At 39.3% G+C, this 14,823-nt stretch overlaps 1 protein-coding gene across 1 annotated transcript in view; it reads left to right on the top strand.

The window, feature by feature from the left end:
- MGAT4A (alpha-1,3-mannosyl-glycoprotein 4-beta-N-acetylglucosaminyltransferase A) overlaps window positions 1-14,823 on the top strand; it is a 2,332,896-nt gene that overhangs the window by 2,176,378 nt on the left and 141,695 nt on the right. The window contains exons 12-13 of the mRNA XM_044072194.1: window positions 565-758; window positions 6,504-6,582. Coding sequence (XP_043928129.1) covers window positions 565-758; window positions 6,504-6,582 — 273 coding nt within the window. The remainder of the gene's footprint in view (window positions 1-564; window positions 759-6,503; window positions 6,583-14,823) is intronic.

Below are 14,823 nucleotides of genomic sequence, written 5' to 3'. Positions count from 1 at the left end.
AAAAAGAGCTTAATTTTCAGGTTCTTATAAAGGTACAAACTGCATTTCAAATGAAAATTGTAGATGCCTGAAATGAGCATTTGCCATTTGAAAAGTAATTTGACCTTTAAGGTTTTGTCCCACTTTCCCATTGGAAGAACGCCCCTGCATTATCAGCATCTAGTTGTGTATCAGTCCTTGAACACCTCCAAATGTTTGTGGTAAACATCCATAATAATAATTGACTGGAATACACATGTGGGGGTCTACCTGAGCCTAATTAATTTGACCTTGTGGCATGTTGCCTTGCAGTCACAGCTTATTTTGTAAAGGTTTATTTGTGTTGTCACAGTTTAATGTAGTTTTACATGGCTTAAGTATGTCACGTACATTTGAACTAAGGTAGCAGTCTGCATAGTTATACAGAAGGATGAGGGCAATGTACTGTTTTGTTCTGCTCCAGTGTTACCTTTCTTGTTACGTAAAGATTCGATTGCATGTGCACGGTTAGTGCTGTTGAGTCTCACTTTGAGTTTACTTCGGTGATTTGATCATTAATGTCTTGTTTTGCATTCTTTTAATTAGGATAAGGATTTCTTGAAGCCATTACTCCATAAAGTTCATGTAAATCCACCAGCAGAAGTTTTTACATCAATGAAGGTCTATCAGGGCCACTCGCTGGAGAAGACATATATGGGAGAGGACTATTTCTGGGCAATTACACCCATTGCTGGAGACTATATCTTGTTTAAATTTGACAAGCCTGTCAAAATGGAAAGGTTTGCTACTGAATGCAGTCCTTATTGTATATTAATTCCTTTCCTAGATGATTATATTTTAGTTTGGATTAATCAAATGCTTTTTCTAAACAGTGCAGTAAATAAGGCTGATTTAAAGTGTAAAGTCAAGATAAAAGCAGCGCAGGCTGTTGTATTGATAAAGTAATATAATAAGTGAACTGGTCTGAAGTGCACCATACTAACTAGTGCTTACTTTTCTGTACAAGAATTTCTTGAATTGTTTGCAGGTGCAGCATGTTAGTCTTTTAGCAAATCATAACGTCCATAGATTTCTAAGGAATGTAAAATTCATGATGTTTATGTATTTGTAAATAATAACAGAGAGGGTTAAAGAGGCAAAGATCACTGTGGCCCACCTCATCTGAATGTGTCCTGCTTATAGTCTCAAACATAGATGAATCAAACATCATGAGTCATCCCATTTAACAACAAACAAGCAAGACACAGATGCACATACCCTTAGTGGAGAACATTACGGGGGTGCTAAAGTCAGAAATGTATTCATTATAATCACAGAGGAATCCTCTCACCTTAACTCTTATGTCCACCCCTTCATATATCATCTTAATTAACCTTATTATTCTATCAGGGAACACAAGTGCTTAATTGTCATACTCATAAAATCCCAGCTTACTCTCTCTGTTGAATGCTTTCTCTGCATCAAGATCTACCAAGAACATTGGTATTTCTTTATACTTTGCTTCACTCTGGGCCATCATTTAACTGTTAATATTGGTAAATGCTTGTTTCCTCTCCACAAAACCGCACTAATCCATATCTATGAATTTTAGCAATACCTTTGCTGTTCTCTTAGCTAGTATAGACATGGACACCTTATAGTCATGATTTAAAAATGAAATTTGTCTACATGAAGCTGGGAATGATTGGGTCTTTATCCTCGTTTGGTTGTATAGCCACCATTGCTTTCTGCAGAGATGATGGTACATCCCATTCTTACTTTTAAAATATTGTTAAACAAAGCTTTCCAGATCATTATCACATAGTTCACTCACAATGTCTAAACTTCCTCAGGAATACTCTCTATTTCTGGAGATTTCCCTGCTGATTGATTGTACATCACTATTTTTTCACTATTTTTGTCTCATCTCCTCCTAAGCTATTAATTGTTGAGCCACATGTGCCTCTAACCTTGGCATAATTAAAAGTTTTCTATAAATATTTCCATCCATGCCTTTTCTTAGTTTCCTCATTCATCTGCTTTACACACCTTTTCATAAAATGTGTGAAATATCTCTATAATATCTCTGTAGGATCTCTGGTTATTTTTCTTATTATAGTCTCCCAAAGTTGGGCAACAACTCCTACTTTTTGTTACCTAAGTCATTGTGCTAAAAGTTTTTGTGCTTTGAAATATTCAAAAAAATAGTTATTTAACAACAATCTTTCTAAATGCATACATATTATCCAAATATTCCTTTATTTTTCCATTAGTACTTCACACTTGCTCCTCTTGTTCTGGGGGGGGGTTCCTTTTATTCACTTTAACCTTTCAACCCCCTCTAAATAATTCATGTTACTTTCCCCCAATATCTCCACCTGTCTTATTTCTACCATGTTTTTAAACTCCATTTTCATTTGTCCCACTCACTAGCTCTCCTTTCTAAACCTTTTCTATATCTTCTCTAATAACTCTCAGATTATTTCCTCTAGTGATTCCTTAAATTTTTCTCTCTTTAACAGAGAAGTAGGAACATGCACTTTCTTGTTTTTCCTTCATTGCTGTGCATCTTTACCTTCATATCATGCATGCTCTGAAATAGCCTTTGGATATGTTGCAGACTTTCTAATTAAATACACATTCCTGTGAAATATAATTTCTCTCCAGTCTAGCAGAGTTATTATAACTCCTGTCTAGGTTCCTACTACTAAATTCACATATTCTTCTTCCATACCAAACATTCTCTTGTATTCCTTTAGAAATCCTCCCTCTTTTGTTAAATTTCCCCTTTCTAGGTTCCCCCAATACTTCCTCACTCCTGCAAGTCATGTTCCATTCCTCACCCATAAATATTTCCTGCTGAAAATGTATTATCTCTGTGAAAATTCTCTTAAGCTTAATAGCAGTTTTATATGGAATATAAAAGTATGTCAGTGAAATTCTCCTTCCTTGCCAGTAACCATTTACTACCACAAATCTACCATTACTGTCTTTTTTTTCCTCCTCTGTCACTATTGGAGTCACTCTAGAAATCAATACTGTTGCTCCCCTTTTCCTTTGCAGTTGCTCCCCTTTTCCTTTGCGTTTAATATTATGTTGAAAGTTCACCCTGAAATCCTTTCTTTGTCAAGCTTGCATGCCCTTTTCTATCCAAATGTATTTCCTGCAACATTTCTGTTTGTGCCTTACACTTATTAATATTCCTTGCTTTTTATAACACGATTTACATTCAGTGTTAATATGGATAGAGTAGCCATTATGATAAAAAGCTGTTACTCTCACCTCTTGTATGTGATTGTTGTTTTGAATGTATATTTCCAAATTTTACCTTACCTGCTTACATTAACATTTGACAGGTTGATTGCTTACATAGTTTTTGCTTCTAATCTCCATTTGAACTTGTGTCACATTTTTTTCAAGACATTTTGCTTAAATGAAAGCACAAAGAAAACTAACATTTCAGAACCCTCACCCCCTTTTAACATAGAACAAAATGCACAAAACCCTGTACATTTTCAACATGTTTATCCCTCCGGCTAGGAACAATTGCAGCAAATCAGTGGCTGCATCCAAAGGTATTACTTGATCTAAAATTAAGGTTACTAATGCTGAAGTGCATGCTACAGTCTGTGTTACCGCTTACACTAATTTCTAATGCTTCTTTTCTTATCTCTGTTTCCCTCCTAGGTGTGAAAAATAGCTTACATGCTTTCAGTAAATACATTTAGTCCTAAGAAAAGTACATTGGCTACCTTTAAAAAATAAATTGTGCACTGTTATATTAAATGCATTTAAGTACTATTGCTACTGGTGTGGTAACTACTTGTATAACTTAAGTTTCTTTCCATAGTTGCAGACCTCGTTTATTTTTCACTGAACTAATAGCTGGCATACCTTAAAATGTTAATTACATTGTGCCTTGTACTATTCACACAGCAGACTGTGTTCAGACCTCTCACACTTACTTGCTTGTACCTACAGACTTCTTAACTCTAAGTTGGTAATGAAAACAAAAATATCTGTTGACTTTGCAGATACAAGAAATAATGTTTATTAATGTCACCCAGAACACACTACACTGTTCATCCCCTCTTTTGATTAATTGCTTGCTCCTGTAAATTTCTTGTCTCCAAGTAAAAACTTTTGGTAATGGAAATATTAATAATATTGCAAATACAAAAAAGAACTAGCATTTTTCATGCCTTTCATCATTGTATCTTAACATTCAAGCTTCTTCGCTTAAAAAGGCTTGTAACTCACACCAAGGAATTTAATGTAGATATCTGTCTCTGTAAAACAGGAGAAATTACCTTAATTCTAAATGTAAAAGTGTACCGATCACATTATATCCCCCAAGATCACAACATTATTGTAACTTGCTTCTATCCAGCCTTTCTTACCTTGTTACAGTGTGAAGCATGAATACCTTACAATTAAGAAAACACTTTCTTGCTTTAATATTTTTAACATGTACAGCAGTCACTGATGAGACCCCCATCTCCCATGTTAAATACCCCTGACTATAGACCATACACCACTGCTTTACAATTTAACATACTGTGTACATCATGAAAGTTTTATACAAATATCAGTAAGAACAAAAAATAGAGTTACTTTACTCCCTTCAGTGTCCTTCTAAGCATTAATGAGATAAAGTTGGATATATGCTTTATAGTTCACATATCAGTTTAACACAGTCAACAAAATTCCAGTCTTTTTCAGACATTTCTTGCAAAGCCACATTTCACATGTCTTTCCCTATATTTAATAGAATTGATACTTTACAGTCTTTCTTTTATTTACTAATTTCACAGTGTTGCTGGTCTTCTTCCTGATCCTGTCCATCTCCCAACACCACTCTCTGGTTCACTTCCAAGTTAGTCCTGATTCTTCTAGTCAATTCCTGTGCTTTTTCTGTCACCCAGTCACTTTTCTTTAGAACACTGGAAAAGGCTTCATTGGCAAAGTCTCTCTCTGCAGGCTTTGTTGTTGTGAGACGAATGAGAAGCAGGATACCCTTCTGTTTGCTGGCTTTGTTGTTGTCAGATGAATGAGAAGCAGCATACCCTTCTGTATGCTGGCTCAACCTCTGTTAGCTGCACTTTTATTTCCTCTTTAACCAGCTCTGCATACAAAAATATATTTGATCCTCCAGGAAAGAAAGTAGCTACAGCAGCTTGAATCTCACATCTGCTGTTGACATTACCTGATTGATGGAATTCAGTTGCTTCTCCTTTGTCTGGTGTACAGTGAGTAATCATTTTCTGCAAGTGCTCTGCTGTCCTTAGTTTCAATACTTTCCCTTCTTCCACAATTTTTATCAGTATCAACTCTTTCTACTGGCATAATCTCATCTTTACCACTACAGGTCTTGACTGCTTTATCACAACCATATTTGGAACATACACACTGTTTGCCATCTGAATTAACAAATCTTGCTGTAGATTAGAAGTACAGTTGCTTATCTATATTTTCCTAAAATGAATGCAGTTTGTTCCTTCCAGTTTCTGTGGTACAGCAGAAAATGTCATTTTTTCTGTGTGTTCTGTCTTCTAACTCCACTGTTTTTTTGAAGCAGCTGTTCTTGAGAAGCCTTATGCTCAACCAGTCTTTTTACCATTTCAACTTTTATTTTTTTGCAGTTTTATCACTTCATCTAAATAGCTAGTTAAAGCTTCTATTATTGTTCCAGCCTTTTGTTATTTGGCCTTATATATTTCTTCACTATTTCACCTATGAGTGCATTTGATTTATTTTTTCCTCTAAATTACTAGAAACTATCTCCTGTACTAAAGCAGAAAGCTGATCTGCTTTTTTCTAAATTCGTGCAAGACTGTTCTGTGAGATTTTATTTTCTTACCCATTTTTGGTTGATTTTTTTCTTCCTTTTTCTAAATTTCTTCTTTTCTGGCATCCTGACAGCTTAATTCATTAGCCAGTAAATGAATTTTATCCAAACTGACAAATTCTACTGGCCTTTTTCTCACTTTTAATTTTTACATTAGGAGAGCTCTAATTAAACTGTTGATCAGCTTGGTGACATATTTTCCTTGTTATGACATAGGACTGTAGCCTTTATGTTATCTTCCAGCCTGCTGTCCAGTGGTACAGATGGCTACAAATGTTTCATTACAGTACACCAGAGTAAACTGTTGCTGCTGTAATAACCATTTTTCCTCCTTTCATTCTTTCCTCCTTCATGTTTGTTGTTCTATCTGCCACGTTATTGCCTGTTCCTGGAAATTAAGATTATACCTCACATGTTCTCCTCTTTTATTTACTCTCCAGAATATTTTTAACCCATTGGGAAACATGATGAATAATATGGGAATCTGCTTTAGTCCTACTAGTATCTGGTAATTTGCTTGATATTTTAAGAAGCACAGACTCTTGAAACATTAGTAGAACACTACTTGCCTTTGAACCTTTGTGACCTAGGGGTACAAGTTGTGCAAGTGAGTTACCTGCTTTGAAAGTCTTGCTCCTGAATATCTACAGCGCCATTAAATATATCTGAAGGACTGATACACACTTTTATTGTATAGGTACCTCTTCCGCAGTGGGAATCCAGAACATCCAGGGGATAAACTGATGAATACTACGATTGAAGTTTTACCTTTTAAGGTAGGAAAATTATTTAAATCATCACATTAGAAAACAGCAGAATTACTGTAGATGATGGTAATCTTTTAGCAACAACTGGTGGACGTTCTCAGTGCATTTTGTCAAACATGGGAGGAGATTTATGCTTCCAAAAGCTCTTCTGTAATTAATACATACAGGTTCCCAGCTGGACTCTGCCTAGATCTGCTCCCAGATCATATTATTACAAGAGCGGGTTTAGCCATGATGCTTGAGGAAGTTCTATAAAACTGAACTTGCATCTTAAAATGAGTAAAGCTGCTGGATCTGATACTGTTACATCTTTTTCAAACAGTTTAAACCGCATCAATTCAATTCATTAACACCTTCGTGCTCTGTAATGTAACACTGTTAGCAGCCTGCATGCATCTTTACGTAACAGGGAATTGTCTGACAAAATCACTTAAAAAGCAGAAGACAGACATGTAATTATTTTGTTATCAGTAAATTCTATTACAGTGGTACAAACTGCAATGTTATCAGTAAAAAAGTATTTTTCAGCAGTAACAGTGCATGCACTGTCTTATCAATATTATACTGCCAGAATTAAATTTTTATCATCAATTTTGATAATAATTGTCATAGCTTTGAAAAACTGTGCAACCTAAGTATATAATTGTCAAAGTCAGGGCTTGTTTGTGTTTTGCTACCCCTTTTACACGACACTAACAAATTCCACTCGGAGTAGATGATTATTGAGAACCTACACAAATATGAAAAATATTTAACTCTATAATTAGCAATATAAACAACACTGAACATATCTCAAGATATACAAAGTATAGCTCAAATGTCAATAACAGTTTTCTCCCAACATCATACAAGGTTTTGCCAGATGCCATACAATAGTCTACAAGTCATTTTGTTTTGGAAATTTTTGTACATATGGAATTATTGCATACCTTCATAATTCCTAGCAAACAACTGGCAAGATCTCCAGTAAAGTGTTTTCTAAGTAGTCATTGACAGTGTTCTCCCACAATGTCATGTTGTACCACATTCCTCATAACATGCACCTCACTTAAGTTATGAAAATATGAGTGTGAACATGAGAATACAAGTAGCAAGTGAAAACAGTGATTATTATCTCCAGTGAGCAACATCTTAGATTAGCAGTCTCAGTGTAATTTTATTAATTAGCCATTGTCCTTCCTAATATTGCCAGTTATTAATTGGAAAAAGTTACTTGGTTAAAGAAGCCATATCCCAAAAATGTCTGGACATCATAAAGTGCTTTGGGTAATAATTAAAAGTGTACAGAAAGATAATATAGTTTTGAATGAGTAGAAATTAGATAATTATTTATTTGGTATTTGTTTACCAGGAAAGTCCGACTGGGTCATGAGGTAGAAATTTTCAGAAGAGGTCCAGGGAGAAAAGCTCCACATACATATGGTTAACCGAATTAAAAACTAGATGGACTTAATAGTCATAACATTCAAGCACAAAATGTGAAAAACTACATTTTAGTTTGTTAGAGTTGTGAAGGCTGCCAGCCTACCTAGATATAATTTTGTAAATAATTCTATGTCATTTGTAAATAGAAATATAATCCACAGGCTTGGTTTACAAATGTAAAGAGAACTATATATTATGATTAAACTATATGTTATACTGAGCTTCAAAAATGTAACCACTGTGCACTCTGCTGGAAGACAGCTGATAAGTCAAGCATTGTATGACTGATCTTAAGCACGACGACAGGATGTCTGGGCCAGAAAATTCCTTCTATTGTCTTGATTTAAGAGATAATTACTAAGGTTTTCATGTATAATGTCTTTTATTGCTATGGCTTCCTAGCCAGGTGCAGCTTACTAAGAAATGCAAATTTTGAGTTTCTATTAGTCTGGGAAACTAAATCAGAACTCTTAAGAATTATGTAATCTGAAATGACTCAGCAGTACTGTGTTATCAATTTAAGACTTTTCCAGAGAGAAAGGTATATCATTTTGGATTTTGTCTAAACCTGAACACATCAACTCAACAGCACTCTGCCTTTGCTCTGTAAGTAAGATATTTATTTAGAACAGTGACTTCTCTTAGAGGTAGATAGAAATAGCCAGATTAGTCTAGCTGTTTTCTGTATTTATGTCAGACTATTCTGCAGTATTATTTTAAAGCATTTTCCTGTGATTTCTGAACTCTGTAATGTCATTGTGTTGAAGTAATAAGTATTGTCTTGTGTTTTTATTATTTATTATTAAATATTTTTAAACCTTTCAACTTTGGCTGTTTTGTGTAGAGATAATTTAAGCTCTAGATTACTTGCATGTATTTAGTGATACTGTACTAAGCCACTCCAGAATAGCCTTAGCCCTGGGTTACTGTTTGGATAACAGTAATATTACACAGTGAAATTGTTCATCCTTTGGGAAGGGCCTTATAGTAGCTGGTATTAGTGGTTGGAGGCATTGATTTCTACCTTATTGTCTGGAGAGAAAGAGGCGTAGCTGGAGAACCTGTGCCAGCCTTCCCCAGGAGTGTCTGTGTGTTTGTATATAACTCATATCTCAAAGTGTGTGTGTGTCAGCTACTTGGGCAGGGACACAAAGCACTGGTTGGACAGAGAGGGTGCTGGAGGTTTTAGCTTGACCACTAGGCTGAGATCCGAACCCTATAGCTGTGCCAGTGAGGAGTCTTATTGGGGATGTGGAGAAAAAGGGAGAAACCAGCCCCAGACTGACTGTGATGTCTGTGTGCTCTTAGAGGAAATTGGACTTTACTGTGTGTGTACCTGTTATCCTTCCCAATGTGCACACCTCTCACTGGTGCTAGTGGTGAGGATTGAGGCTCCATGATTACTGGGCCAGTGTGCATGGGCGTCACAAGAGTATAAACACAGACATAATAAAGTCAGTGTCAAGCATAAGTTATATGGAAAGCCTGATTAATAGGAAGATGCAGCATTATTTGCATAATAGATATCATAATTGTCAATCTTCATTCATTCTTGACGAATGGGACTCTGTTCCGATCCTCGGTACCTGCTCAGCAGTTATACAGCTCGCACCAGCTAAACTCTTGAACTAAGACTCTACCCACATTGCCCCTCTCACCATTATATCAGATCTTGTTTGCCGCTCTGATACCAAGAAGCGTCAGCTGATACTCTCCAGCTAAGTTTAAAAATATCTTAATCTTCTTTAACAAATTCCTGTCAACTTTAAATAACTTGTTTCATCTTTCTCCTTTTTTTCATTTAACTTTCTTGAGTGATTCTGTCCCATTCCCTTACATACCTTCATGGTATTTTCATTACCATCGTTGGTATTCCTCCTTTTCTCTACCATTCTTGGTATTTCTCTCATTGATAGAATTTCCATCTAGTGTGTGTGTGTGTGTACGTCTCTGTCACATTTTCATTGGTGACTTTCTGTTTCTTGCAAAATGGTGTAAAAACAAAAGGGCTCTTCAGGCTTCAAACAGTGCCAAGACTGTGGTCGAAAGATGCCTAATTCAGATGGGCATCTTTCATGTATATACCATTTGGGTGCAACCCATTTAGACATTGACTGTTCTGTCTTCAAGGACTTCAGTCTCCGAGCCTTTGTAGAAAGATGAAGCAAGTTAATAAAAGGACTGTTAAAAGTCTTCTTTGAAAGAAGCTCTGTCTAAGCCAGATCCTACTTAATCTAAATCAGACAAGGCTAAAAAGAGAAGTCATTCGGTGTTGAGCTCTCCTATGGTACCAGAAACTAAGAGACACAAATCGTCGGTTTCATCAGCCTCCTCGGAATCTAAGAGTAAGGCTCCAAAATTGACAAAACAAGAATCTTTGGCACCGGCAACCATGGCAGTCTCGGCAGCAATGTTGGCACAGGCAACCTTAATTTCCTAGTTGGTACAGACTTCACCATCTGCACCATAGCAGACTCTACCCACCCATTCAGTACCAGAATTAGAGACGTTTTTATTTCCCAGGGCCAGGTATTCACTTTCCATAGACCCCTTTGTGGGTCAACTTGCCAGTCCATTTTTGAAAAGGCCAGAATCCCCTTCATGGATGTCTGTCCAATCTTCCAGGAGTCTTTCCGAAGTAGACATTGTGTGATTGGTCAATCAACTTTTAGTGGTCAGGGGTCTTTCTGCCTCTTCTCAGACCTCTCTCCCCTCTGGATTTGGGGTCTTGTCTCTCAAGACTCCTCTGGATTTTCCTCCTCTGACCTCCTCAGGATGCTTAGAGCCATCCACTTTGATTTCCCCAGTTTCAGCTGTTCTGGTGCCAATAGGCACTCTCTCTTTGGCTCCAAGAGGTGCTCTGATATCTTTGGTTCCCTTGGAACTGGTAGATTCTTGGGGCCATAGCCTGGCTGTTGGTTCCGAGGGCTCTGGATTGGTTCCTGCCTTTTTCTTGGAGTTGTCCTTGGCTGTTGGAGCCCTGACAGATACATGCTCTTCCCCACCTCCTACTTTGATTGGTGGTCCTTCAGAGCAGGGTGTGGCCTCAGTTCTGGGCTCCCAGCCCTCTTTGGGGGTGCCTGCCTTCCAAATCATGGAGAGGGCATTAGTCTATGTGGGCTCATCTGGGCCCTCCTGTATTGGAGTGTGATATATCTGTACCTTCTGGTACAGAGCTGCTGCCATCTCTCACATCATGGCAGCAAGCATCATAAATGCAAGTTACCCCTGTACAGGGCCCTTCTTCTTTGGAGTCTTCCTCAGAGATTCCCACTAATGAACCACCCCGAAGGAAGACATGCAAGAGGAAGCACTTAGATTCCCCAGAGGAATCTGTCACAGAAGATACATACTTCGATAAGGGGGGATGGTTCCCCCCAGTCACCCCCTGAAGATGTCGCATTTGAAGACATCCTGAAGATCCTAAAACAGAGGGGTGATTGGAAGCCCAAACATCCATCCTCTGAGGAATCCATGTACTTGCAAGCTTTCAGTGCTCACCCATCTACTTCCTGGGTGACCCCTCCTGCTGACGACCTCACTAAATTAATCATGCAGCGGGCATAGAAGGCCCGATTCCATTCCCAGGAGACCAGACAAGATATTGACAGCACTTGAAGATCACCAATTTTGGGCAATATTGGGCAAAGGGTTTAGCAGTAGATTCCATGATGCTGGTGGCAGCCACAAAGAAGGAACTTGCCAATAACAGTCCCACTGTCCGCCCACCTAACCAAGAGTCTAGGATGATGGACAGATTTGGAAAGCAGATCTGTGCTTCATCAACCTTCATCCTGAGGTCCTTGAATTTCATGCATACTTTACTAGACCCCAGAGGGATCCGATCTGATCAAGGAGTTATTGGATACCCTCGCTGGAGCTGTATCTGATGAGGTGAGGGATAAGGTTGCTTCTCAGCTGGCCACTCTGGAGTCTGTATCGATCTCGTCCATGAGGCTCATCACTCACGCAGGTTAGAGGACGATCAGAGCAGCGGGTTCAGGCGTTGCCTTAAGATGTAATGCCTGGATGCATTTGTGTAGGTTCAAGGAGCCTTTCAAGTCTTTCTTCATCAATGCTCCCTTTAACAGACCTTCCTTGTTTGGCCCCAAAGTCAAAAACACACTAGCCAGGTGCAAGAAAGATGGAAAGACCCTTTCTGCTGTGGGCATTCATTTTTCTACTCTTCAGCGATCCTATTCCAGGAATCAGAGGAGTGGGAAGATGTAGTTCAAGAAATCCCAAGGACCCTTTCAGAACACACATGGTGGTAGCTCTCCTCAGGGCAGGGGGGGAACTCTAATGGAAGACACCAACCCATGGCAGAGGTGGCCTATGGAATCAGGGCTCCAGAGACTCCTTCTCTGGACAATCCTACCACCGCTCCTGAAAGGAGGCCCAAGTGCTTACCTCTGGAAGCAGTCAGGGGGAAGACTTTCACTGCACCAAACAGCTTGGCGACTAATAACTTCTGATACGTGGGTGCAGAGAATCATTGCCAGAGGTTATTATTTCCCCTTTATTCTTTTCTCAAGATCACAAAGAAGACACCCCGATGTTCCACCCAATCAGAGGGATCAAGCAGCCTTGGAGATTCAAATGCTGCTAGAAAAAGAGAGTCAACCAAGAAGTCCCACCAGACCACCTAGGATCTGTATTTTACTCAAGGCTCTTTTTAATGCCAAAAAAGACAGGGGACTGGAGACCAATACTGGATCTCAGCCTTCTGAACGAATTTGTTCAGCAAACAAAATTCCAGAGGGTCAAAGTACAATCTATACTTCTGTTTCTAGAGGAAAACAGTTGTATGTTCTCTATAGACCTTCAAGTCACATATTACCACATAAAGGTGGACAAATGCTCATTTCTCAGCTTTTGGCTAGGAGACAGTCATTTCCAGTTCAGAGTGCTGCCTTTGGTCTCACCACCGCCCCCAGGGTGTTCACCAAATGCATGGCAGCAGTCACAGCTCACCTGAGACTACACGAATTACGAGTATTTCCTTACTTAGATGACTGTCTCCTCACCCCCCCCCCCCCCAGGTGTCTGCTGCAAGCCACACATTTTATCCTGTGTCTTTTCACCACTTTGGGCATAACAGTCAACAAGGAAAAATCCCAGCTGACTCCAACACAAGGCCTAGGGTTATTAGGCGCTCATCTCAATACAATATCTTGTGTAACTTCCCTCCCTTTTCAAAGACTGCAAAACATAAGGTCACAAGTACAATTCATCCTATTCAAAGACAAGTTTGCTGCTCTTCTTGTCCTCCAAGCTTTAGGTGCTATGGCAGCGACCATAACTTTAGAACCTTTGGCAAGATTTCACATGTGGCTATTTCAGTGCGTCTTAGCTGCAGAATGTTCCATATTAACACATCCCATGCTTTATCCCATTCTAATAACAAGTCGTTGCAAGCCAGGATCTGTCCTGGTGGATGAATTCAGAGGAAACCCTTCTAGGCTGCCCCTTCTAGGCTGCCCCTTCACTCCCTGTCAGCCCAAGACCATAGTGACCATGGACACCTCCCAGATCGAGTGGAGGGGCATTATCTGGGAAGAACAGTCCAAGGCACTTGGTCTCCTCAAGAGGCCAAGTTGCACATCACTGCCCTGGAATTTAGGGCAGTGCTCTTAGCGTTGCAGGCCTTTCAATCTGCCCTCCCTTGCAGGACAGTTGAGATTCAGTCAGACAACATGTCAGTGGTTTGGTACATCAACAAACAGGGTGGAACAAGATCTTACCCCCTGTGTTGGGAAGCTCTCAGAGTATGGCAGTGGGCAATATCCTCCAACCACTTTCTAGTGGCAATGCATATGCTGAGTAGCTCCATCGTGATAGCGGACAAACTGAGCAGATGCATTCTCCACGAGTGGTCTCTCAATCCCAAAGTGTCGATGGAAATCTTTTATCGATGGGGCCAGCCTTGCTGTGACCTCTTTGGCTCCCCAACAAACAACAAATGCAGCAGCTGTTATGCCCTAATCCCCCTCAGGGGGATTTCCCGAGAGACACTATCCTTCTTGATTGGCCCTCAGCAGTGCTCTATGCCTTCCCCCCTTTTCCCCGTTCTTGAAGAAAGCCCAAAGGTGGAGAAGCAAAGTGATCCTCATTGCACCCTTTTGGCCCCAACAAGTCTGGTTCCCCTTTCTTTGGTCTCACCTGATTCACTGTCCATGGATTCTGGACCCAGTTCCAGACCTGCTGTCTCACCCACAGGGATTGGTGCATCCCAGTCTTCACAGTCTCAAGCTGACAGCTTGGTTTCTCCAATTCCATTAGTTGCCAAGCAGAGAAATATAGCTTGTTCAATACAGAAAATTCTTCTGGCTTCTCTCAAACCCTCCACCAGGGAACTTTACCTTACCAAATGAAAGAGCCTTTCAGTGTGTGCCCATACACTTCATTTAGACCCATTTTCAGCTCCTGTTGACAAAGTTCTGGAATTTTCAACTTTTCTCTTTGATCAAGGAGCTTCTGCTTCCACAATTAAAGTTCAGTTAGCAGCCATTTCTAATTTCCAAAATGGCTACAATGATCATTCTCTAATTTCCCAATGTTTATGCAAAGATTTCCTTAAAGGTGCATTGCTTCTAAAACCCCCATTCAAGGATCCTATGGTTTTACAATCTCTGGTGCTCCCACCCTTTGAGTCAGCAGCAACTTGCCATCTTAAATTTCTGTTGTGGAAAACTCTCTTTCTTGTGGCTATTACTTCTGGCAGGAGAGTTTCTGAAACTCAAGCATTATGTGTGAAACGCCCTTACTTGATTTTTCATAAGGATAGAATTTCATTAAGAACCAACCCTTCCTTCCCTCCTAAGG

Source organism: Protopterus annectens, chromosome 5.part0 (assembly GCF_019279795.1).
Source record: "Protopterus annectens isolate FY-2018-M chromosome 5.part0, PAN1.0, whole genome shotgun sequence".
NCBI classification, from domain to species: domain Eukaryota; kingdom Metazoa; phylum Chordata; order Ceratodontiformes; family Protopteridae; genus Protopterus; species Protopterus annectens.
This window is presented reverse-complemented; position numbering and strand designations above follow the sequence as displayed.